Consider the following 25,268-nt stretch of genomic DNA (forward strand, 5'->3'; position numbering starts at 1 on the left):
TTTCAAGGGCACCAGGAAAAGAGGTAGATCAAGCCATTTGAAAATAATAATTTATTGCTTTTCCTTCCAAAGCTTTGTGAATTTACAAAAAAAGTTTATAGGCCGCTCAGTTCAGACTGAGAATGCAAGAGGTGAGAACCTGGACCACAATGGCCACTGGGTGTTCGCCTGCAGATAGGCACTGACGTCTGAAACAAGCTCCCCCAGATTTGTTTTATTGCCTTCAGAGATGCTGCATTCCTCACACAACATCTCACACAACACCTCACACAACACACTTGGGTCATTAGTCAAGTCACTGGATTGGTACAGAGGTTTTTTTGTTTTGGGGGTTGTGGGTTTTTTTTCTTTTTTTTGCCCTCCTGCTAGAAAATGAAATTTTCAGTTCATTTCTGAAAAATAAATTGGTCAATAAATTCATTTTGTTCTGCTTCTACTTTACACAGAGCTTCGTATTCAACCCGATACCTGAAAAACAAAATTGTTAGAAGCCCTCAAAATGGATGAAATAAACCATGGACTTAATTCTTCTAGAGAAGAATGTTAAATGATTTAGATGATTCCAAGAAACGGTGTGAGTTCAAAATGAAGTTAGGGCAAGAAAGAGAGAAAAAATAAGAGGCAAAGCCCTACCTAGGGCCACCCATGAGAAGTCTCTAGCCCTGCGAGTCTTCCTTTCAGAGAGCCAGCCAACTCTGGACACTCACTACCTGAGTGTTCGTGCTCTCAAACTACTAGAGGCTGTCTGATAGTGACATTTTTTCCCATGAAATGTAATTTTATTTTTATTTTAATCAGGATGACAAGTTAAGACACTATTCCTGGGAGAACGATGATGAAGAATAAGGACAAGAGGTGACCATTCGAAAAGGAAAAATAGAACTGCAGTTCAGTAAAGAACTTGCTTTATGTCAGAACTTCTTACCTTTCAAGCTGCATTTTCTTTTCAGCTATTAGTGCCTGGAGTTGCTGCTGTTGGGCTTCTCTCTGTTTTGCTATAGATTTGAGCAAGTTCCGAGCACCAATGGCCTAGAAAAACACGATACTGCCAAAGAAAGCCATGGCTTCATTAAAGTCCTCAAGTGGGGAAGGGACGCTGCCTGGGGCCGGTGGAGGGTGGGGCGCAGCGTGGGGAAAGTTGAGCCTCAGAGCTTTAGGAGTCAGTCAGAAAGAGGCTTAATTAACCTCACGATCCCAAAGTGCCTGGTGAGAACGGAACTGCAGCTCTGACGCAGACCTAGGAGTGTCCCCAGAGCCTGGCACACGGTGGCCCATTTGGTGTGCCATTTGTGTCCTTTGCCAAGTCATCTACACTCTGCACGCCTTCATTTTTTCATTTATAAAATGAGGGTAAACACCTATCTCAGTGATGACGTGAAGATTAAAGGAAACAATGACAAAGTACACTGGCATATAAGAGTTCAATAGTAGGTTAACTGGACCAGGAATTATTTCAGGTGTACAACATAATCATTCAATATTTGCATGGGTATTCTTATTTAAAATCTTGTTCTAATTAAAGAATCCCCGCCCACCTTCCCCTACCCCCAAATAAGTCAAGAGGGCAGAAGGATGAGAGGCTAGTGAACCAGGCCAAGATTTAGACAAAACTCATGCTGATCTTACCTTCATCTTCTCATTTTCTGCTTCTTTTGCAAGTTGGTCAACAAGCTCAATTAAACCACCAACTATTTTCTGAAACTGGCCAATTTCTTTTGGGGAAAGAACAAAACAAAATGTTTTATTTTCTCAGCATCACCACTCTCCCTCAGCATTCCCTTGCAGCAAGAGGGCAGGGCTAACTGCGCCTTCTAATTTGTGTCAGAAAACGTTTGGTGTCTGACACCCTTGGTCTGAACCTAGAGAAGGGTGGCCAGGTGCCCAGAGCTGGACTGGGGCATATTTGGATCTTGAGGCACAAAGGGCTGTGTTCATGAAAGAACCGCCTCAGGACGTGAACACTGCCTCTAGACAAGCCTCAGATAAGACACTAGATTTCAGTTAATGGCGGGGTAGGGGCTTTCCACCTATGACCTGAGCTAATAAAAAGCTCAAAGCATTTAAGGACTTAATCTCGCATTTGCTTTTTTCAATGTCCTTGGCTGTAGTGGAACCCCATGTTACTGAGGAGTAAACTAAGGCCCAGAGGGTAGGACGACATGCACACAGCAATCAGAAGATTGGTGAGAGAACCCACACTACCTTTCACCAGTCAAGCTCTCTCCACAGCCTACAGATGTCCAAAAGCTCAGAAATCCCTGCTCTAGCTAGATCTGCTCTGTATTCACTGCTACTGGGTTTGCTTGGCTGCTGGGACAGGAGGCATCCCGGGTATCTCTAGCTAAAAAAAATGAGTCTTTTGAACTGCCTCTAGAAATTTTCACTCCAAATAATGGCAAGTCAGGGACTTCCCTGGCAGTCCAGTGGTTAGGACTCTGCCCTTCCACTGCAGGGGGCACGGGTTTGATCCCTGGTCAGGGAACTATTTATTTACTTATGGCCATGCCCTGAGGCATGGCAATCAATCAATCCATCAATAAAGGCAAGCCGGGCACTGAGAACACTATTTCTCCCAAGAAATCAAATCATAACTCCACTTCCCACCCCCAAGCCATAGTTCTGAAGTTTAAGGTTCCTGAGATGGCATATCTAAACAAATACCCTCCTCTCTCCATTGCAGTGTTTGTTTTGATTGGTGCTCTGGGACTACACAAGAAGGCAGGTAGACAAGGTGGGTGGCACACGGGAATTCATGAAGGCCAGGCTCAACCTTCTGGGAGCCAGCAGCTCCACTGTGGCAGGGCAAAAAGCTGCAGTCCGGCGGTGGGGGCGGGACACAAAGCTGAGTGGCACCATGTGTCCCCAGATGACACTCACTGTCCACAAAGTCCTTGCACTCTTCCTTTAGCTCTATGGTCTGCTGGGTAACCTCTGGGTCCAACACCCGCAGCTTGTTCAGCTCATCAAAGTGCAGCCCTGCTTCACCCAGGATGTCCTTGGCCATGGCTGTAAAGAAACCAGCCCCAATCCCCGATCACTTCCCAGCCACTCAAGGAAATGCCTCCTCCCAGCCCAGCCCCACTCCTGGCCCCAGACACCAATGCCAAAAACCCAGATGTTCCAAAGGCTCCCCCTTCCCTCTGCCTCTGCCTCTCTGAGCCTCACCTGTTTCCTTTCCAGCTTCCCTAGAGAAGAGCAGTCCTGCTCTGAAGGGGTAACAGTGTCAGCCAGGAAGAGGTGTGTCATAGGAGCAAGGGTCAGGAAAGAATAAAGTCCAGTTGCTTGTCACAGGCATCGTTCATTCAACACACATTTCTTGAGGGCCTACTACATGCCAACACTGCTAGATGCTGGGGGTAAAGATGAGTACAACATGGTGCCCGCCCTGGAGGAGCACAGAGTTTAGCTGGAGGAAGACAGACATGTACACTGAAAAATAATACTGTGTTAAGTGCTTTTACAGAAATATCACTAAAGCGTGGAGAATAGAACAGTTAACTTGGGGTGAGGAAGTGACATGTGAACTAAGTTGTGAGCCATAAGCATATTTATTTAACCACAGCTATGTACCCAAAAAGACATAAAAGAGCTTTTCAAATATAGTACAGGAACAACATAAAAGACAAGTAAAAGAAAATCTGAGTGAATTAAAAATTAAGGTTAAAAAAATAAGAAGCCAGGTGTAAGAATATTACCCAAAATGTATGCCACAGGCACAGCTGCCTGAACTGGGACCCAAAGGGGTCAGTCTCTTTCTAGCAGAAAACACAAAAAGAAGTGAAATGTCATCAAGAACATACCGATAAGGGCCAAGGAAAGGCATTCCAAGCAGAGAAAACAGCCTGGACAAGAGCATGAAGCCACTGGAAGGGCCTATCCTGCCTAGAAGATGAAAAGACAGAGGATGGAGCCGGAAAGGTCGGATGGAGCCAGATCAGAAACACCCTGTGTGCTAAGCTAAGGAGTTTGGCTTTTTTTTTTTTTCCGTAGACAAGAGAACCAGCAGAGATAACTTCTCCCTTCCCAGGCCACCCTGCATTCCTGGTCCAAAGGATGCCTCAACTCTGGGAAGGAAACACTGAAAACTCACCCTCGTTCTGGCTTAAACACACACACAAAATAAAATAAAATAAAAATAAGAGAGCACATACCCTGTCTAAAAAGGGAGGCAATGCTACTGAGGTCTAGCCATTGGCTGCTATACCAATTCCCACACCCCAGGTGTTCCGAAGGCTACCACAACCTGGCCCTGCGCCAGCCCTTCCCTCCCACCTCCCCCAGCCTCACCTGTTTCCCTTCCAGCTTCCTTAGAGAAGTTCTGTTCTGAATGGGGTGATTCTGCGAGTGACTTCCCGGGGTAGGTGTGCCATAGGAAGAGCAATGGTTAAAAAGACTTAAGCTCCATTCTTGCAAGAACTGATTTTCAAGAGGACCAGAAATCCAGATTAATATATGAAATCTGATTTTTAAAGGAGAGTATCTAATTCAAAACTTTTAAGCAAGGAAAAAAAAAAAACATCCAACACTGTGTGGGCCAACTAATGTATGTTTGGCTGTGTATGACCGTGGTCCAGAGCCTTTGGCCTCACTGGAGCCCATTCAAGTAAGTTGGCTAGCATCTTCATCTTGAAACATTTTAATCATCCAGAGCTCCCTTATAATTGGGCTTTTAAAAAAGATCTGTCTTCCTATTTGTTCTATTTACACATATAGTCTAAGCATTTAACACCTACCAGCTGATTAATTAGAACAACTGCTTCAAGTAACCTGAGGGCACAAAGATCTGCTTCAACTTCCACTCTCTTCCCTGAGAGCTTGCATTTATTCACAAACATCTACTGAGTCCCTGCTCTGGGGATAGAGAAGTGAAGAAAATGCTTTAATGCTTTCGCTTCTGACCTCTGGACAGACAGTAAAAAGATAATCATGAATTGTGATAACAGTATGAAGAAAAGCACATGGTGCTACGTGAAGCCGAAGCAGGAGGACATAATTCATATGTAAACAAAATTACAAAAAACATTTGTAAACAAAAGTCTTCTGAAAAAGTGACACTCTGAGACCTAAAGGGTGTCCAGAAGTTTTTCAAGTTAAAGATGGAGGAGGTATTCCAGGCAGAAGGAAAAGCATGTGTGAAGATGCTGAGGCTGTGAGAAATTTGATGTGTTCCAAGAGCCAAAAGGCTAGCGTGGTAGAAACACTGAGCAAGGGGAAGAGAGAAACGGGATGAGGCGAGGTGGGGAGGCTAGGGCTGGATGGCGGAGGGCTCTGAAAGCTGCAGCAATGAGCCTGGATTTTCTCATAAGGGTAATTAATGGGCAGCCCGCAGAGTGGCATAGTCAGATATGCCTTTTAGAGAGATCACTCTAACCCAGGATGGAGAATGGGTTGGAGGGAATAAGAGGATGGAGCTACAACTGTCTTGTTCATCACTGTTACCCGAGCATTTGGCATGGTGCCTGCACAGAACTGGCACTCAGCAAATGTCTGTGGCATGAATGGCTGTGACAACAAACAGAGCAAGCTATTTCAGTAACCAAGGCTTGGAGCTGAAGAAAAGTGTCCGATTTGAGATGTTTTGTAAGTCGAGTTGATAGGACTTAGTAAAGGATGATTGAATGCAGGGGTTTGAGGAGGAGTGAAGGAGAGTCAGGCAAGATTCCCGTGTATCTGGCCGGAGCCAGCTGCACGGTTGGAAGGCACATAGTTGAATGAGATGGGTCAGACCGAAGAGCAAGTGTAGGCAGAGGGTTCACAGCCGACTACGGCATTCTCTCCCAGCTACCACCACACGCGCACCTGAGGAGCACCGGGCACAAAAGCCGGACTAAGCTCCCTGAAGATCAGGGTGGTAACGCGCTCTCCACCCCCCGGGCCCCCGGGCTCTTCCGGACCCACGCTGGGCGCTACGAGCAGGCTCCATCCGTGGGGTGTGGGGAAAATTAGGAAGACCTGGATGATGGAGCTGGCTGTCTTCACTACGTAAACTCCTTGAACTTATCTGAGCCTCAGTTTCCTCCTAAAACGGTTGCGAGCATCAGCGCGTAAAGCTCCAGGCCCTAGCCGGGGGTAAAACCGCTCCCAGAGCCGGGCGGAATTCCCACGTTTCTTTCACCCTGGGAAGGCTTTTCCTCGGGCCGCGGGCCTGTCAGGCTCATCTCGCCCCGGGCCCGCCCACGTCCCCCGACCCGAAGTTCATGGCTTACCTGTTTACCCCGGCGGCGGCGGCTGCGACCCAGGCTGACGTCGGCAGGCAGCTTCTCTCTCCGGTCAGTGGCAGCCGGCGCCCTGCTCGCCAGCCTCAGCAGCGGCCACGGCTACAGGACCTGTTCACGCCTAACATCACTTCCCGACATCGTAAGCCCGTACACCCGCAGAGCCTGCTGGGAAACAGAGGCCTGAGAGGAGAGACGGCTGCCTACAAGACCCAGAGGCCTTTGCGCCGGAAATGCTGCCGGAAGTAGCTGTGCGCTCACCGCGGGATTCTCTCAGGGGCTCCTCCCTCCGCCCTGATTGGGTGCTGGGCCTGCCCCGCCTTATAGTCTCAGGCTCCCGCTGGCTTGGGGCGGAGTCCGCGGGTAGAGGATGGGAGTTTAAGGCCCGGGATTGCTGGAGGGCAGGCGGACACAGTCTAGGGGCGGCACGGTGTCGACTTGCAACCCAGCTGAGAGGAGAGGCGCCACCTGGGAGGGTGAGAGCCGAGCCGGCCCATGCCCTAGGGGAAGGGATGGACGGGTCCTGGGCTGAGCAAAGAGAGTCCCTCCCAGTCCTGGGGAAAAGGCGTGGGACGGCGAAGGGAGGTGGAGAGCTGAAATCCTGCCCTGGGGGTGGGTGTCAGAACCGGTCTCGGTTTCTCGTTAGTAGGGAAGGGTACGGGCTGGGGAAGACTCTACAAAGGCCACGGAGAGGTTGGGTCTCGATGAATTTCCCCAGACCCTTTGGATAAAGCATAAGATTTACACCTTGGGTTTCTGCTAGATCCGCCCTTTCTAACCAAGATCGGCTCCTCCCCTCGCCATCCCCAGTATGACGAATTTCTGGGACCTTCTTTCCTTAGGACCCCACCTTGTAACACCGCCGTGGTTGTTTGTCCTTTATTCGTCTTGGGTTGCCATTCGCTTCGCCGAGTGTGACACGGATACGCCCCTAGCATCCCCAAATATCCACACACAAAGTCCGGAAGGAAGAGCATTGAGGCTCTCAGTGGAAACTTCATTCTCACCGGAGTTACTTTCTGGGGCGTCACCTGCCACAGGATTCCTGGAACCCATTGGCCTGGGCGGAATCTGAGCCGGTGGAATCTGAGCTGACGTCATCCAGGGGCTTAAAGCAATTGCTTTGTTGGAAAAGAATAGATTAGCTTGGATTTGTCTTCCTCTGTTGGCAGCTGCCTAGCCTTTAGTGAGCTCCTTTTCTCTGATCCTGGGGAAATTGGGCTAGACACAAAATACATAGGGAATTTGTTAAAACCTGTTAAGGAGTGGATTTATTCCTTTGGGGTGGGCAGAGGAAGGTTAGGTGACCTCACACTATTCAAGTTTACTTACTGATTGAGCAATCTGCTGGTGGGGGCTCATCTCATACGTACGTGACAAGCCACCAAAGGAATTCAGTATTTCATACAGCACCTGCCCTGGGCCTTCCTCGGACATTCCTCCCAGGGACCTACCTAAATCTTTTCGGGGACAATTTCAGTCTAACAAACTGACAAATACTTTTAAATGTGCATAGCATTGTGCTAAGCACTGTTTGGAGAGTGGAGCAGTAAACGTGGGAAAACCAGTGCACTTCTGGGTTACACTTAAAAGAGATAACGAGGTAAACTTCTGCAAGTTGTGATGATGAAATGAGGTCATTTCGCTTTTTTTTTAATTTCATTACCAGCACTGCAGTCCAAGCCTTTATCATCTCTTACCTAGACTACTGCTTCCTCCAGTCTTCCCACTTGGTCTCTTGCACCCTTGCGGTCCATTCTCTACACAGTAGCCAGAGTGATCTCAGATCATATCACTCCCCTGCTCTAAACCCTACAATCGATTCCCATTGCAATTAGTATAAAATCCAAACTCTTCCAATATGATCCGGCCCCTGCCTTCCCTGAGTTTACATCCAGCCAACTTCCCCCTTCTTTCTATGCACCAGCCATCTTGGCCTTATTTCTGTTCCTAAAATTTGTGTCTGAGGAACTTTGCACTTACTCTTCCATCTGTCTGGAATGCTCTTAGAGCTCAGCTGGAAAGTCACCTTCCCAAAGAGGCTTTCCCTGGCTCCCCATCTAAAATAGTACCTCTTCCTAGTCACTCTCTGTTTTATTATCTTTATTATTACATTTCTCACCTTCTGGAATTGCCTGCTTATTTATTCATTTTCTTGTTTGTTGTCTTCCCACGAGAATGTAAGCTCCACGAGGCTGACTTGTTTGTTCTCTTCTGTATCCCCAGTACCTGGCACAAAGCAGGGGCATGATAAATGCTAACGCTTATTGTTTTTTTTCTTGTTAACTGACATTATCATGCTTCTTTGAACTCCTTGAAGTCAAGGACAATATCTTTTCATCTCTTTATCCCTCCTGCTTAACTTGGTAGGTACGCAATATTGTTTTATTGCCAAATGAATTAAATGAGCTGATATATATTAAATGCCTAGAATAGTACCTGGAACATAATAAACATGCAAAGAATGTTTGCTTTTTGTTTTCATTCAGTGAATGAATTTTAGTGATTCTTTAGAAAGCCAAAACACATATAGAATTAGATCATAAGGGGTGATCTGGCTTTGCCCTCCTCTGCTTTGCTTGCTTCTCCCTCCTGTGAACTCCCGTCAGTGTTTCAGTTTCCAAATCACCTAATTGTTTTTAAATTTATCATCTGGTCTTTTTTGGCCCTTTCTCCCCATTCTTGTTGGGCAGGAAGAGAGAAGGAGATAAGGCTGGACCTGTTCTCAGGAAAAAGAAGCAAAAATAGCCATCCTGTAGTTGTTCTATCCTGAAAAATGGTGACAATTTCAGGAACTTGGGATAGGGCTGATGCCAAAAAAGGTGAAGGTCAGGAAACCTTGGGGGAGCTAGGGTAACCTCTGCCAGGAATACTGGCCGGCTTACTCCAGCCTGGCTCAATCCATGTTCTCCTGAAGCTGCTGTTACTTGCCTTCCTGAAACCAGACTCTGGGTGGTGCTCAAAGGAAGCACTGGTGCAGGCTGCTCCTGAGCCTAGAATCGTTAGGAAGGAAGTGTATCCTGTCCCTCAGACTCCTGGGAAACTCCTAGGCTGGCTGGATTCCCAGTAGGTTTGGCCGGAAATCTTGGATCCTGGGAACACTGAGAAGAAAACAACTGGAATCTGACTGGTGGATCCCCAGGGTGAGGACTTCTGCTCTGCCCAGTCTGTTCCTGGAGCTGTCTTTGATTAGCTCCAAGAGTTTACTTGGCCTCCTTGCCACCCAGAGCTGGGCCAAGTCTCAGGGAGACTGGTGAGGTGACCAGCATGAGGTTCTGGGAGACTGTGCTCCCAGACCTGGTTCCTGGTACCATGAAGAACAGCAGGAATGTCTTTTTTGCCATTGCCTAGGGCTTTAGCCTCGCCAGGGAGACTTGGGCTCATAAGGAGAGAATGACTGGTTGGTCAGTGTTTCTCTTCCTGTTGCCTCCTGGCTGAGGGCTCTCCTCTGCTGACTCCTGTCTTCTCTCCCATCTCCTGCTCACAGCGCTGAGAGTGTGAGGCTCTGGCCTCCACTGGCCACTCACTCGTGACCCTTCCACCACGGCGGGGCCTTCCAAGCCAACCTCCTGCCGTGTGGTGATCTACCTGCAGCGGGAGATGTCGGGGGATACCTGTCTGTGCCCAGCGTCAGGGGCCAAGCCCAAGCTAAGCGGCTTCAAGGGAGGAGGCTTGGGCAACAAATACGTCCAGCTCAATGTGGGTGGTTCCCTGTACTACACCACCGTGCGGGCGCTAACCCGGCATGACACCATGCTCAAGGCCATGTTCAGTGGGCGCATGGAGGTGCTGACCGACAAAGAAGGTGAGGTGCTGGGGCTTGTTGGGTGGGGTGGGGAAGGAAGGAGAAGTTCCTGAGGAAGTGATTTCAGGGCGTGGCTCAAGCCTGGCAGATCTGGAATCTAGATTCATTTTTCCTGTTCACCTAGTGCAGGACTCCTTCACCTGGAGTTCTTAGTAGAGCTTCAGAATTCTTTGAAGTTATACATAGAATGTTGTGTATTTACATATTTTCCAGGGAGAAGATCCATACTTTTAAAATATTCACATAGGACTAGATTCTCAAAAGAGCCATTGCCATAGTGCCTGGGCAGCGGGCCAAAGGCAAGCAGGGCCAGGTGTTTCTGTGTTGCCGGGAGGTGGGCCTGAGCACTCCTGAGCTTAGACAAACTCTGTGGGCCTCCGCAGAGCCTGGAGGGCCTGTGTCTCCCACGGTATGTGCCAGTTCTTGGCTTCAGGGAGGAGGGGTGAAATGCAACCATGGACTTAACAGCTGGAGGTTCTGTTCCCACTCCCGTTACCCAGTGCTGTGGGCTCTGTGCCCCTTATCACCTGCCACCAGGCTCGTCAGGTGGCCTTTGCCTGCTACCTGCTCTGAGGTACCTGGAGGCAAACAGTAACCCTCTGGGGCCTGTCTGAATCCCTAGGCTGGATCCTCATAGACCGATGTGGAAAGCACTTTGGCACCATTTTGAATTACCTCCGAGATGACACCATCATCCTCCCTCAAAACCGGCAAGAAATCAAGGAACTGATGGCTGAAGCAAAATATTACCTCATTCAGGGACTGGTGAACATGTGCCAGACTGCCCTGCAGGTACGGAGGCAGAGTCAGCCAGGTTGATGAGGTCGGGATGGGCCCCCTCCTTCAGGGAGGTAGGGTCCAGTTCCTGGAAGACTACGTGTCAGTACGATTGATGAGTCCAAACCTAGTTAGACACACCAGCTGTTGCCCAGGCCAAGCAAGCTGGCAGCCGGTCGTTTTATAAGGTGACGGACTCAGGCGGTGTGAGTAGACCGTGAGTTTATCTGCCTGGATATCTGGATTTTAGGCTTCTGGGAATGGGGGTCTGCTTGCCAGCTGGCAATTCTATTGCCAGGGGCCTCCTGTCTCTACCTGATGCCTCCTCAACAAGTAGGGGGTGGCCATGGCAGAGGGGCTCTGATGGCTCCTGGGGAAAGCCTGGCTAAGCCTGGCAAACAGAAGATCTCTAAAAAAGATTCTTGGCTGTGTGTCACCCAGGACAAGAAGGACTCCTACCAGCCTGTGTGCAACGTCCCTGTCATCACATCCCTGAAGGAAGAGGAGAGGCTCATCGAATCCTCCACCAAGGTACTGGGACTTCCGAGGGATCGCCGAGGGCCGCGGGCTGGGGGTGTCGGGCCGTTGGCCTTCATGCTCTCTTCCCTCACAGCCCGTGGTGAAGCTGCTATACAACAGAAGCAACAACAAGTATTCCTACACCAGGTAGGGGAGGCACCTGATGAGGGGTGGGGTGCACTGCCCAGGGAAGTGCCACAGAAGCAGCGGGGAGGGCTGAGCAGACAGAAATCGGGCAGCAGACCCAAGGGAGGCCACCTGCACGCCTGGCACAGTTGGCGTGCGTCTGGGTCTCGGGAAGAGAACATAGTAGGAGAGAGATCAGAACCGAGGCATTTGGAACTCAATGCGGGGCCCTGGCTGGGATGTAGATGGGACTGAACCTGTAACAGCCTCTCAACGTGTGTCATGTCAGGCAGCGGGCCAGGTGTTTTCCCTGCATTCTCTATGGGCTGGAGGAAGGCTGGGAAGCCAAGGGGCTGGGACTCCTCCTCAGGCAGCCCTCGCTCTTCATAGCTGGGCCAGTGTCCCCCTTGTCCCCCAGTGGCCTCTCAACAGGCCATAGTTAAGTATATGCAGGAGGCTGCAGGCTCGGAGACCCAAACCCTCTCAGGGACTCCCCGTGGGCAGACATATTGCCAGCGTCACACCCCACAGCCAGGGAAGGGGGTCCTCCTGCTGAGATGGCAGCGAGCCTCCTTCCTTCCAGCCTGGTAAGAGGAGACCTCCCTCCCTCAGTCCTCTCTGCTTTAACTTAAAACAAACTCACCTCCTTTTCCTCACAGGCCCCCAAACCCGAAGGGGGCCCCATGACCCTTTCTCTTGCTGTCCCTCTGGCATCTTGACTCTTCCTCCTTTCATGAGCACGACAGCGGAGGGGAGGAGAGATCCTGGCCAGCACCCGCCCCTGTGCTGGGACCTCCCTCACTCCCAGGCCCCCGGGCCCTCACTGGTTTTTCAGCAACTCCGATGACCACCTGCTGAAAAACATCGAGCTGTTCGACAAGCTCTCCCTGCGCTTCAACGGCCGTGTGCTCTTCATCAAGGATGTCATCGGCGACGAGATCTGCTGCTGGTCGTTCTACGGGCAGGGTCGGAAGCTGGCAGAGGTGTGCTGCACGTCCATCGTGTACGCCACCGAGAAGAAGCAGACCAAGGTATGGGGCTTCTGCCGCGTGAGTGGGGCTGAACCTTTTGCCACCGGGCATACATTTTGCTGTCTTTCCCAAACTTGCCGTGATGGTGCTGCTCAAGGACAAAAGCCAATGCGTGGGGTTTAGGGAATGGTATAGAACTCTGCTTTGGTCAGCTGAGAGGCAGGGCTGTTGACCAGCAGGGAACAGCCTGATGCCATGGGAAGGACCGGGTCTTTGGAGTTGGCCCAAGTCAGATCTGAATTCTGGTCCCACCATTTATCAGTTTTCTGACTTTGGATAAGCCATGTAGACCATCTGGACCTCAGTTTCCTCATTAGAAATCTGAGAATAAGAGTGTGAATTTAACAGAGCTGTTATGAAAATGAGACAGTTCTTAGGAGAAGCAGTGCAGGTTAGTAGAAATAGCTGTTCAGATCTCCTCTGGCCCCCGCTGGTTGGGTGTTTCTGGTCAATCAGCTTAGCCTCTGCAGTGACAACGCAATGCCAGGCACATGTAAGGGATTTGATAGGAGATAGCTAACTCTCTTTGCCCCAGCTGCAAGCAGATGGTGCCTCCCTGGAGAATAGCTGTGCACCCACACCCCACCGCCAGTGTGTTTTGGAGACGGCAGAGCATTGCTGGGGTGGAAGGGCAGCTCATCTCGGGGAGAGCTGTGTGCACGTGAAGGCCTCAGAGCAGCCAAGCTTTTATTTTTCGTTTACTGTGCGTCAGGCTCTCTGCTAAGCATTTGGCATCTTTCATGTAATGTTCACAACAACTCACTAAGGTAGATGTTAACATGTGGAAACTGAGGCACAGCAAGGTTAAGTCCAAGGCCCCACAGCTAATAAGTGGGGGAGCTGTATTTGTACCTAGGCCTGACCACAGAGCCAAGGCTATAACCTCTACACACACTAGTCCATTGGTCTGGGATTGGGTGAGGCAGGGGGAGGGTGCTAGCGTTCCGCGTCTCTGTGTCCGTAGAGTCCGTCTCCTCACGCCTCCTTCAGAAGAAGACCCCCGCCCTCCCTCTTGAGATAGGAAGTCATGTCTCTTGAGAGAGTTCTGGAGGCCTTATGGAGTCAGCACAGGGCCAGGGGCCCTGACATGCTGCTCCCTCTTTGGGGTAAAGCCTCATTCGGTCCTCTCGTCCCCCTTGCCCCAGGTGGAATTCCCAGAGGCCCGAATCTATGAGGAGACACTCAACGTTCTACTCTACGAGACCCCCCGAGTCCCTGACAACTCCCTATTGGAGGCCACAAGTCGGAACCGCAGCCAGGCGTCCCCCAGTGAAGACGAGGAAACCTTTGAACTGCGGGACCGTGTCCGCCGCATCCACGTCAAGCGCTATAGCACTTATGATGACCGGCAGCTCGGCCACCAGTCTGCCCATCGTGACTGACAAGACCCTCCCGGAGTCAGGGCACGAGATACCCTGTCTCCTCTCTTGTGGAACCCCGCCCCATTGGCCACCCCACGCTGCTGCTGGCTTGGGTCTCTGCTCTAGCACCCAGAGGCATGACAGGCCCTGCCTGGGAGGTCAGAGGGCCTGAGCAGGGGAGGGACTGCGTTTCTTTTCCTAGCTCCCTGAGCACTTCAGGATGACTGAGTCCCAGCCCCTTTGCTCAGCATCTCCCTTTCTGCCACAGGGAGCCACTGCTGCCCCTGGGCTGAATGGACTGACCTGCCCACCCCCCTGCCAAGAGCATTCCCCGTGGCCCTTGGCTGAGCACCCCTTTGCTCTGCTGAAGGGCTACTTTAGGCCTCAGGGGAGGCCCATGGGGAATGGGTTCACTCTGTGGGGAAGGTGGCTTCTGGTGCTGTGGAGGCCCAATTTCTTACCGAAGGTGGGGCTTCTTTTTTCCTAAGGTGTTTAAGCACAGGCTTAATGAGTTTGGTTTTTAAAAAATAATCTAGGAAATGACTAGTTTTAAGTCTAATAATGAGGAGACTGGGTATTTCTGCTCCAGGGTTCCAAGACCCTGGGTAAAACAGAACCCTCGGCCCTTTTGATGCCTTTGGGATCTGTTTCTGTAAAGCACTTTGTACTTTTATTCAGGAGATTTGTATTCTGCCCTGACCCACGTCATCCTTCTCTGATCCTAACCCCCTTTTCCCTGTAGAATCAATCTGAGGGAGGGGAAAGAAGCAATAAAAAAAAAAACTGACCATCTTTGGCTTTGCCAAACTGGCCAAGCAGCTGGCCCAGAGAGCACTGAGGGGGTAAGGATGTGTGAGTTAGGACCTATGGTCCTCATAACACCCCTGTAAGAAAGGATACTTTGCCCCTACATCTTAGGGTCACGTACTGACTTCTAGAGTCTTCCATGATTGGTCTTTGATTCTCTTGCCCTTGGCTCCAAGGCATGCTGTCCTCACTCACTCTAAACCCAAAGAGCCATCATGCGGGCCGGGAGCTGCTTGCAGCCAGGAGCATGAGCTGCAGCAGGAAGGCTGCGGAGCCCGTGGGCACCACACCTGCCTGCCATCAGCTGAGGACAGCAAGCGCAGAGCCCCACGTTCCTGGAGGCCCTGTGCAGAGGCGGCTGTGCTTGGCCATACATCTCCCTGCCCTGCATCCATGCTATTGGTTTTGTGTCCTGGCTGCGGAATGGTGGTTCTGCCCAGTGGTGAGTCCCTGAACACAGGATAATGTGAGTAGCCTAAGAGCCTTGAAAGGTTTCTTCATTTTTCTTGTTGGGTACTTGGCTGTGGAGATGCAAGCACTGGCTCTTGGGCAAGGGTGCAGGTTCCTCTTCAGGGCTTTGGTATTCATTCCCTTCTGCTTGGCTTGGCCCTTAGGAGGCTGCTTATCCAAATTCTTTTCCAAAAGAATGCCGCCAGTGAGGGAGCTGTTCAGCCAGCCTAACAAAGCAGCATAGCACTTGGCAGTACCCACTCCGTCAGGAAGGGACATAGCTTACCAAGTTCATGTCTCTTTACTCTTACTATAGCTAGGTGGCTCTTCACGGCTGACCCATGAGCCTATGGGCAAATGACAGGCCAGGGTTAGCAGACACTCACAAGGACCTGAAATGACATGGTGGGGCAGGGGAAAGGTGACTTTAATTAAGCGTTTTTCACTTGTCGCTGTCTTGAATGTATAAAGACTTCAGGTGAGGCACCTTGGTGATCAGCTAAAAACGGTTCTTCCAGCCTTCACTGGAGTAACAAGATGAAGACAAATCCATTTCTTTGACCGGATTCTGGCTTTGGCTTTGTGGCTTTCCCACAGCGACTGGAATGCTTCTGCTTGAGGGCCCTGGTCTGTTTCCTCAGCTGCCTTCCTGAAGCCCTTTAATACTCAAAGTCCCAGCTCCCTACTGAGGCATTTTAATGCTTGTCCTTTGACCTCCCCAGCCCCTGTAGCCTCTCTTTACTGCTTTGACATTCAGATCCTCAGCTGTCTCAGTGGTGAGTAGTCTTTCTGGGACTCTGGGCACTTATGTTGTCCAATTGAAAATATCTCTTTGGTCTTTAAATATTGAATACTAACATTGAACTCACTGAAGTAATCTTAGCTTTTAAAATCAGACTGTGGTGTAAGGGTTTGGGGTATTTTCTTTGAGTTTCCCAGCCCCACTTAGAAAGCAGCTCTTGGCTGTGTGAATTTTTCAACTCTGAGCAGCCCAGGGGAATGTAAACAAAAAGTGTGGATGAAGGTCAAACCTTCTTGTCAGTTTCTGAGACAACTGGAAGCCTGCTGTTAACTACATGGACCAGGATTAGGTTCTAATCACTCTGTTACCTGACCAAGTTCTGCTTAAAGGATGGCACAGGTCCTGACATGACAGAACTCCTTTATCATGTAACTACAATTCTTTGTTGCTCAACATAGGTGATGGAAAAAAACACTAATTTCTAATAAAATTGTGTTACACTTCAGTGGTACAGAGCTGTGCTTACAGTGAGTATAGCTTGGTCAGCTCGCTGCTGTGGACATCATAATTGTATTTCTGTTCACCACCTGACTTTATGTTCTCATTGGGTCCTATGCCCCATTGCACTCAGTTGCCCTGCAACCCAGGCTCCCCCTGGTGGAGGATTAAGGACACCACTAATAAGGGTTGGAACTGAAATTTAATATTAATTCAAGAAAACAACCTCTGTAACAATCACTACAGTAGTGGGGGAGCAGGAATCCTAAGAATCAGGGCAAAAATGCAGCACATTTTATCTCTGGCTCTTGGAGATCTGTGAGAAGCTCAGAAAGTAGACTGGCTTCATCACTGTCCATACCTAACGCTCCTTGGCTGAGTTTCTGCAGTTGTGATCGGGAGGCTTGACAGACCTGTGCTGGCAAGCCCATTGCTCCAGAAAACCTGACAGGCTTGCCTCACTTCTCCCCCAGGCCCACGGAGGCCAGAAATGCCAATAGTTGGCCAGCACAAAGAGCCGAGCCACTTTTTTGATCCTGACGCTGGCCTCCCGCTCTGCACTTGGCAGAGGGTAAAGGGAACAAGAGTCCAGTCCAGCCCCCACCTCACTGGCTGAGTGACCTGGGAGACATCGGCCAACCCCCAGACTCAGGAAAGAGACAGATACTCTAGCTGAAGGGGCAGCTTCCTGGAAGGGCAGTAAGGACAGCAACCAAGGGCCCCTGCCGGGTCAAAAAGGGAGCCTGAGACCCGGGGGGCAGAAATGGCAAGGGGGGCCAAGCGTGCACTGGTTTATTGACCAAACCTCACATTCTAAACAACTTGTGTGACAGGCTAGGAAACTCCTCCAGACCTATGGCAGCTGAACACAGAGTTCCTGATGGAAAGGTTTACTGGAACACAGCGTAGGCAGGGCTTACGGGGAAGGCCGCCCTTGGAGGAGTCCTACATGGGTCTTCTGGAGAAAACAGTTATACTCCACCCGCCAAAATAAGAACCCCACAATCAAAAGGTGCAAACAATTAAGAGACCCACTGTGGCCCATGACAGAGTTCTGCAGCAATTGTGGGATGTGAGCTGTTCTTTGGGGTCCGAGCCTGGGTGCTTAGGGCCTCAGCTGGCCTACCAGTGAAGGCCTGAAGGTGGTGTCTTCTCATCTTTATTGCTTTCAAGGGAGAAGGGAGGGATCCGGACATCGAAGTGGGAACCATCAGGCCTCTCGAAGCGGAATGTGCCCCTGTGAGAGAAACTGGTTTAGAGGGAGTGAGAGTTGAAGCCTGTAGAGCCCTATGTCCTCAGCGCCAGAACTGAGGCAGGATAAGACAGGCCTGGGCTCTCTTCTGCCTGGCTCATGCCAGGACAACATTGATCAGAGACCCAAGAGCCTATCCTGGCCCTACGTGAGAAGAAGAAATGAAGCTCTCCTGAATCTGGCCCTTAGATACACCCTGCATAAGCTACCCAACTATACTTTCAGGTTAAGGAGTGAAACACCAGGGAAAAAAACCCAACTACGTGGGCAACTCAGTGCAGCATCAAAGTCACCAGACCTCTTTGACCTAAGTCCTCCTTCTACAAAATCACAGGGAACTGGAAAACAGTCATAAATCAGACAAGACCCACACAGCAATGAACAGCAGATAAGGCTCCACCTCAGGACTTCACTTGGTCCAGAGTTAACTGCAAGCTACAAGCTCTCACTTTTTCTGACCCGCAGTGTCCGTGGACTTGAGCTGCCCCTGCCCCAGCATATGCTTACTCACCACATGTGCCCACTGGAAGCTTGCAGGGAGACGTGGCTGCTGTACTGGAATGCGGGCTGCTCCTTGGATAATACTGGTTCCTGTGAGGGTTCAGGCAAAATAGGTCAGGCCAGACAAGCTCCCTGTACCCCGGGGCCACATGCTGACTGCCAGTCCGGGCTGGATGCCCCCTCATGCCTCCCACCATAACGGCCGACCAGCACCTTCCACAGCACAGCCATTGCCCTGGGCCTTTTATTCTGACCCTGGGAAAGATAATCTCAGGCTGAATGGCTGAGGTTACAGGCAAAGATGCTAAGCCCAGGATCTACTCTGTAAATACCCTGTCCAGCACCCATTCACCAAGCACCTAAGTGCCAGGAGCCACACTGTGCTCAGCAAACTTCTGCTAACTTAAGTCTGCTGGTAATCATAAGGTAACAGGTGTGATCCTAAGAAACGGAGATTTGGGTTAACTTGCCCAAAGTTATGCAGTAAATAAACAACACAGTGGGCATTTGAAAACAGACTAACCCCACAGCCCTGTTCTTTCCACCCCACGTTGCTTCCCCAGCTCCCTGCTAACATGGATGAATGCCTGTTGAATGTGGTCCTCTCATGACTTTATTTCTCTGGAGACTGGATAGGGTAACGCAGGAATTGCAAAATCAGATCTCTTCAAGGACCAGCAGAGGATGAACACGTGTAAAGAGGCAGAGGAAGGACGACCAGGAGCGGTGGCGGGTCCATGCCCCACCCAAGGGCATCCCAGTAGATTTTTTAAAAGGCTGGCAATCACAAGCTTTGATGGCAGACTCACTTGGATTCAAACCCAGGCCCTGCCTCTACTAGCTACAGGACCATGGGCTAGTTAAACAACAGTCTCAGTCTCAGTCTCTTCATCTGTGAAATGCGTTATAAGAAAACCGATCTCACGGGTGAGGTTTCTCACCCCAAACAGCCCTAAGCTTTCACACACTAAGCCTCTGTCCCTAACCACAGAGGAGGAGGAAACCATGCACTAAGCTCCTAGGCCTGCTGGGCAGGACTAGAAACTGAGCATTATTGGCCCAAAGATGCTCACCCTGCCCACCACCCCTCGGCCCCGCACTGTCTCCAAGGTGCCGGATAGACTGAATATCCTCCAGTGTCGCTCCCGGAGCTGTACTACGTCATTGTCGAGGTTCTCCAAGCGGATGCAGTAACGCCACTGCGGGGGTAGGGGAGAGAGTTCACATCTGAGAAGGAATAGACCCTGGGCCAGCTCCCTTGGAATTCTAGGAGAGCACAGGGCAACAAAGACCAACACCGGCACTGCACCGTCTCACCTCCCGCCCCCAGAGGTAAACCTGCCCACCTCCCAACCTGTGCCCACAGGTACACCTCCTGAGCTCCCCTCCTCCCGAGGGAGACACTCACCCAGTAGACGTGGGAATTCTGGGCTTCCTGGGGGAAAAAACACAAAGAATTTCAGGCCCAGAGGGCAGGAACAAGTCTATTCCAATCAACATCTCTCCAAGGGAGTGGATGTATTCCACGTACTTGCAAAGACAGAACAAAGCCACAGGTATCTGTGGGTTGATGATGTCTCAACTATGGCCAACAAGCCCAGAGGGAGGCAGCCTCCCTTGGGTCCATCCCTGGCGCCCTTCCTCTTCATTCCTATCAAGATCACGAACAGAGCTGGATGCCAACAAAAACCAGCCCTGGGGCTCTTCCCTTTCTCACCACCCTCCCTGTCTTCCCCCACATTACTGCTGGTCCAGGCTGCTGTCCTCCTCCTCGGCCTTTCCATATCCCAACCTTATTTCAATACTTGGAATGCTGTATGTTGGCCTCCCGCCACTACCATGAGCTCCTGAAAGGCAGGGGACAGGGTTTCATTTATATTTGTATCCCCAGGACCTAGCTTATGGCCAAGCAAGAAATAGCTCAATAAATGCATAAAAAGTGGGAAGATAAGCCTACACTGATTTAAACAAGTATGTGTATATTCTTCATAGACATGGCTCCCTTTGAGCCGGAAGAGAAGGAAGAGTCAGCCAGGAGGCCTCCTTCCTGGGATCTGAGAGTTTCCTTGCTCTAGGTCTTAGTGTCAGCTGTTGCCAAGAGGCTGCTCAATCCCAATCAATACATGCAGCACTTGAAAGCAGAACCACAGGCACGTGGTTTAAATTTGGAACCCACACCAGCAGTCACTGGGGACACCACACAGAACCTGGGGGCCTAGCCCTGAGGGGAGGTCCCAGGCTGGGCACATACCCTCATGCCCATGTAGAAGGGGATGACGGTGACACGGATGTTCTCGGTTGTTTCCCGGTGGACATCGGAGAGCTCCAGCCAGGGGTGATTCTTCTCTTGCCAGGCCCGTAGCGTCTCCCGAGCCGCAAAAGGGGGTGCTGGGGCAAGAGATCGACTGGTTAGTCCAGGCCAGCATCCAGGGCGTTACACCCTGCCCAACTGCTCCTCCTAGAAAACCCTTCCCAGTGGTGGCCCAGGTAAACAAGACACCCAAACGTGAGCAAGAGCACAGGCTGGAAGAACGCACAAAACTGCCTACCAAGAATAAGCCCTGAGGAGGTATGTGACGTCAGAGGAAGAGAAATGGACTGGGAGTTAGGAGCCCTGGTTTTCAGACCTCACTCTGCCACTACCTAGCAACCTTGAGTCCCTTCTCATCATCCCTGAGTCTGTTTCCATATCTGTAAGGAGGAGATAATAGCCATCTACCTGACAGGTCTAATGGGAGATTAAATAAGATTGTAGAAATAGAGCTTTGAAATTGCGGCTGGGATATTCTCTTTGAAGAAAGGGCCCTCCCACTCCACCTTCCCTCTATGACAGAAGTTACCTTTTGTCTGGTCATATAGAAGAAATCTTTCAAAGAGCTCGTGCTGGATGGGAACCTGATCAGTGGAGGTGTAGGGGAGGATGTCTTCATGGCTGACATAATCCAGGCCTGGCAGAGAGACAGAGACAAAGAGACAGTGAAACTCACATAAGAGGCGGGGAGGAATGGGGCTGAAAAGAAACACAATTCCTGGCCTTATGGCAGGGTGGGACGACCCTGGCACCACTGCTCTCAGCGTCTATACTTCCTCCCAGCAGATTAAAGGACAGCAGAAAGGCCTCAGAATCCTCTCCCTGAGACACACCAGACCCCCCTCATTGACAGGCACCACTCAGATGCTCCTTACTCACCTGGGATGGCATAGAGGGCCCGGCTGTCATCATGGTTAGCCAAGAAAGTCACAGCTTCTGTCTGAGATCTCTGAGACTAAGGCAAGAAGCGAGTCAGGGATCTTCTCGGTCACTATCCAGTCCTGAGGACTTAGGGCCCAGTGCTGATCTGGGCCTGTTTGACCCCTCTCCTTCTTAGTCCCCATCACGGTTCGGGGCTTTCCCATGGAAAGGAACCCCAGGCGCAACCATCTTGCTTACTTACTATATGTGGACAGTCTCGGGCATCAATCAGCACCTGATAGTAAGTGTGAGTTTTGCCTTTCACCTCCTTCGAGCCATGGCCGGCAGGGTTCTCTGCTCTATGGGGCAGGAGAAGCCCAAGATCAACCCCAGAGAAACGGAAGCAGTGCCTGCCCCAGCTCCCTACCACCCCCTCACCTCAACAGACCAGTGCCCGAGCTGAAGGAGCTTAGCACCAGCTGGGTAGCTGTGCAGCACACCCTGGCCCAGCATTCCTCAGTCAGGGGCAAGCAACAGAGTGTGGTGTAGAGTCATTATTTGTCTCACTCTCTGGATGCCTCTTAGAAAAAAAGGGCCAAGCTGAGAAAATCAAACTGCTGCCTTAGTCCCTGGAGCCCAGCGCACCCCACTCTTCTCACATCCCGGGGGCTGTCTGTGATCATTTAATGGAGCTGGGCCTTTTCTTTTTTAATGTACTCTAGTGATGATAAGAGATTAAGGGAAAGATTCTAACTGAACATCAAGAAATCAAGAAGCCTAGTCCCCCAGATGCCCTCTGGGGTACTTATAATGCAAATTGAGAATGCCTTGGGAGAGCATCTTGGGGAGACCTAAAGGGACCTCCTAGCTTAAGACTTTTGTCTCCATGGGTATTAGTGCCAAGGGAGTGTTCTGGGACCGCTCCTAAGGCCCAGAAGGATGCTGCCTTCAGTGCTGGGACCCCAATTATGTATGTCTGCCATGAGTCAGGCCTCCTCCTGAGGATACTGTGAGGCACAATGATAGGGAAACTTACTTTTCTGGAGCTACAGAAGCCACATCCCGGTCATACAGTCTGGCCTGCCAGGGAAACAGGACAACACCTCGGTAGCCAAAAACACTGTGAAGGAAAAGCTGGGAGAAAAGAGAGGCCTCAGTCAGTGTGCAGTCCAGCAGGTCCATCCAGGTGGGGCCCCGACCACTAAGTGGCACAAGTGGTGGCAACTCCAGCACAAGGTCTTGCTACTCTTTCCCTTGAACTCTGTGATCCACCCAGACCAACTCTGGAACATGCTTACTGCCTCTTTACCTGCCTGACTTCTACTCATCCTTTTTTTTTTTAATTTATTTATTTTTGGCTGCATTGGGTCTTTGTGCTCGGGCTTTGGGAGCTACTCTTCATTGCGGTGCGTGGGCTTCTCATTGCGGTGGCTTCTCTTGTTGCGGAGCACAGGCTCTACAGCACAGGCTCAGTAGTTGTGGCACACAGGCTCAGTAGTTGTGGCTCACGGGCTCTAGAGCGCAGGATCAGTAGTTGTGGCACATGGGCTTAGTTGCTCTGCGGCATGTGGGATCTTCCCGAACGAGGGCTCAAACCCGTGTCCCCTGCATTGGCAGGCAGATTCTTAACCACTGCACCACCAGGGAAGCCCCTACTCATCCTTTAGGCCATAGCTGAGGCCTCTAGGAAGCCTTCCCTCACCTCCTCTCCAGTTAGCACACTGTACAGCCGTTGACCATTTGCATATTGTAATTCCTTTCTAGACTGTCAACTCCATGAAGGCATTGCTTTCTGATTTAACACCAATGCATAAAGCTTAGTCCATTGTAGGCATACGGGAAAAAAAAGTTCAATAAACAAAAAGTCCTCCTTACCTACAAGGGGCCTAAATCTATCTCAGTGGATTTGGCACAAAGCTGACACAGAAAAAGAGCCTCACACCCAGAGCTTACTTCACTGCAATCAGTTCAACTATGACAAAGCATCAGAAAGCAGGTTTGCTTTTCTGAAAGCTCCCTCCACTGGCTTCCTACCAGCCACTATGTTACACGACTCTTCAGCAACAGGACTCTCTCCTCAATACAGTCCAAACCATCTCTGTCCACACTAACTTGGAAACAGAACCCAATGACACATGAAATGTACTCAAATCCAGGAAAACAGAAAACCCGTCTTAAAAAAAAAAAAAAAAAAAAAAAAACTTGATTCTGGTCTGGCACCAAACACCAAGGCAGAAAACCGTAACTTTCAGGCCTGTGACCAACTCTGACCCTTTCAGAAGCAGAGTACACAGTGAAAATGAAAGATGACGCAGCCCAGCACTCACCTGCCCAGTCTCATATTTTCCGTTCTGTTTTGGCACCTCAAACACACCAACTGTCTCCAAAACTTTGCCCTCTGGTCGGTTTCTGATTAGGAAGGAAAAGAACAAGCAACTGAACAGCTAAGAAGTGAAGGGACTAATCCATCAGTAAAAGCTACTAGGATACTGAGGGGCCAGGGCAATGACAGCAGAGAAGGGTGGCAGCAGTGGGGCCAGCTGAAGCAGGTAAGGGTCCTGCTAAGCCACCACTCCACAGAGATTCTGCCTTTCCTCCTTTGAGGTCCAGCCACAGATGCCTCCATAAGATCTGACTGCTCCCAGATCACTTTCTTCTCTCTTGACTCTCAGCATTCCTCATATCATGCCCTCAGACCCTGCTTAATTGTATCCCTTGCCTCCATTCCTTCCCTGACCCACCCTCCTGAACTCCCACAGCATTTTAACTGCCCTTTCCACCTTGCATTTCAGTTATTTGTGTCCCTGTCTTATCTCCATTAGAGACTGCAAGTTCTTTGGGAGCAACGCCTGTGTCTGATTAGCCTGTGCTCCCTCAAAATCTAGTGTATAAACGGTGCTCAAAAAATACTTATTTTGTGTTATAATTCCATGTCCATCTCCCCCTCTAAACTGCAGTCCTCACCCCTGCACTACACCTACTATTATTCTCTCAATCTAGTTTTTGTTCAGATTTAATCAGTTTTTACAGGAGCCTTAAATTGGAAATAGCTATCATCTCTCTCCAGTGTCCGTGTCTAATCTTACCCACTAAAAGGTCAGCTCTTACAGTGGTCTCTCCGGACAGGGCTGCTCTTTCTAGGGGTCCTTCAAAGCACTGTTTTCTTACTATTTTGGAGATGTGAACTTTATGTTTCCTGCCACTTGATTCACCTGCCCCAATTTGATCTGCCTGGCCCATCCCTAGAGACACTGCTCACACCATCCCCATGGCCTCAAACCCCATTCCCCAAGTCACATAAAGAGAAAGTGTGTCCCCAAGGTCACATTGAAACCTGGGACCCACGCAGGGCGCAGATTCGGATCCTGTTTCCCACTTCTAGCATCTTTCTGTGGGAGGCCTTGGCCCAGTCACGGGCTGGGGGAAAGCCCTAGGACTTAATTAAAGGGCTGCCCACTAACAGCGGCGCTCGGATTCCCACATTCTGGGAAGTAAGATTCGCTCCGGGAGGGTGACTAGTTCCCCCTCAGAGCCAGCCCTGCACAACCCAGGGCTCTGGGCCGCGCTCCCTTGTCCGCTCCTGGCACGCGTCGCGGGCAGCGCAGTCGGCTCCCGGCCAGAACCCTCTCCCGGGTCGAACTCCAATCACCCCCAGCCGGCCGGGTTCCCTGGCCTCCCCTCTGGCCCGGGACACGCTCCCTGGGCTCCGGGCTCGGCCCCCGTGCTTCGTCCCTCACCGGGACGAGAGGTGCCTCCGCGTCGTCGTGGTCGCCACTGGTGGGAAGGTCCCAGCTCCACCCGCCGCACAGAGTGGCCTCGGCCCTCGGGCCCCGGTCAGCGACCGGGACCACCAGCGACTGCCCACGGTCAGGGCCCGCCGGGCCACACAGCCTGCCATGTCCCGCCCGAGTACCCGCTGGGCTGCTGACACAGGGTTCGACCCGCCGCCGGGCGGCGTTCCGCCCCCGCCCCACACTGCCCCGCGCCGCTTCCACGCCCCCTTGGCCCTCTG

General features: G+C 50.9%; 3 protein-coding genes across 5 annotated transcripts; 1 reads left to right on the forward strand and 2 right to left on the reverse strand.

Moving 5' to 3' along the window:
- Positions 1-32: 32 nt before the first annotated feature.
- Positions 33-6,387, reverse strand: IFT20 (intraflagellar transport 20). The gene is given in 7 exon segments (XM_012532125.3): positions 33-468; positions 926-1,029; positions 1,627-1,712; positions 2,878-3,006; positions 3,166-3,190; positions 3,193-3,385; positions 6,207-6,387. Coding segments are annotated over 6 exon segments (480 nt in total). The 5' UTR covers positions 3,247-3,385; positions 6,207-6,387; the 3' UTR covers positions 33-386.
- A 143-nt stretch (positions 6,388-6,530) lies between these two features.
- TNFAIP1 (TNF alpha induced protein 1) lies at positions 6,531-16,338 on the forward strand. 2 transcript variants are annotated; one of them, XM_049701412.1, is made up of 8 exons: positions 6,557-6,691; positions 7,058-9,358; positions 9,703-10,020; positions 10,643-10,812; positions 11,239-11,328; positions 11,411-11,463; positions 12,278-12,473; positions 13,619-16,338. In XM_049701412.1, exons 3-8 carry the CDS (start codon positions 9,816-9,818, stop codon positions 13,853-13,855), a joined length of 951 nt encoding a protein of 316 aa, XP_049557369.1. In that variant the 5' UTR covers positions 6,557-6,691; positions 7,058-9,358; positions 9,703-9,815; the 3' UTR covers positions 13,856-16,338. The 2 variants fall into 2 exon arrangements, with proteins under 2 accessions (XP_004267193.1, XP_049557369.1); XM_004267145.4 differs by lacking the exon at positions 7,058-9,358 and having other exon boundaries at positions 6,531-6,691.
- POLDIP2 (DNA polymerase delta interacting protein 2) lies at positions 15,122-25,238 on the reverse strand. 2 transcript variants are annotated; one of them, XM_012531996.3, is made up of 12 exons: positions 24,994-25,238; positions 23,584-23,665; positions 22,293-22,390; positions 21,519-21,615; positions 21,275-21,350; positions 20,925-21,032; positions 20,336-20,472; positions 19,493-19,519; positions 19,158-19,283; positions 18,095-18,174; positions 17,458-17,568; positions 15,122-15,483 (listed from the first exon to the last, which is right to left on the reverse strand). In XM_012531996.3, exons 1-12 carry the CDS (start codon positions 25,152-25,154, stop codon positions 15,474-15,476), a joined length of 1,113 nt encoding a protein of 370 aa, XP_012387450.1. In that variant the 5' UTR covers positions 25,155-25,238; the 3' UTR covers positions 15,122-15,473. The 2 variants fall into 2 exon arrangements, with proteins under 2 accessions (XP_012387450.1, XP_004267191.1); XM_004267143.3 differs by lacking the exon at positions 15,122-15,483 and having other exon boundaries at positions 16,515-17,568.
- Between the last annotated feature and the right edge of the window lie 30 nt (positions 25,239-25,268).

The sequence above is a fragment of the Orcinus orca genome, chromosome 19 (genome assembly GCF_937001465.1).
Source record: "Orcinus orca chromosome 19, mOrcOrc1.1, whole genome shotgun sequence".
NCBI lineage: Eukaryota > Metazoa > Chordata > Mammalia > Artiodactyla > Delphinidae > Orcinus > Orcinus orca.

Excerpts from the sequence above, each read along its gene's own strand:
- POLDIP2 (XM_012531996.3), bottom strand. The coding sequence starts at position 25,154 with ATGGCAGGCTGTGTGGCCCGGCGGGCCCTGACCGTGGGCAGTCGCTGG. Across the intron at positions 22,391-23,583 it reads GAAAATATGAGACTGGGCAG|CTTTTCCTTCACAGTGTTTT; the intron begins GTGAGTGCTGGG and ends CTTTTCTCCCAG. Across the intron at positions 20,473-20,924 it reads TCTATATGACCAGACAAAAG|CACCCCCTTTTGCGGCTCGG; the intron begins GTAACTTCTGTC and ends CTCTTGCCCCAG.
- TNFAIP1 (XM_004267145.4), top strand. The coding sequence starts at position 9,816 with ATGTCGGGGGATACCTGTCTGTGCCCAGCGTCAGGGGCCAAGCCCAAG. Across the intron at positions 10,813-11,238 it reads TGTGCCAGACTGCCCTGCAG|GACAAGAAGGACTCCTACCA; the intron begins GTACGGAGGCAG and ends TGTGTCACCCAG. Across the intron at positions 12,474-13,618 it reads CCGAGAAGAAGCAGACCAAG|GTGGAATTCCCAGAGGCCCG; the intron begins GTATGGGGCTTC and ends CCCTTGCCCCAG.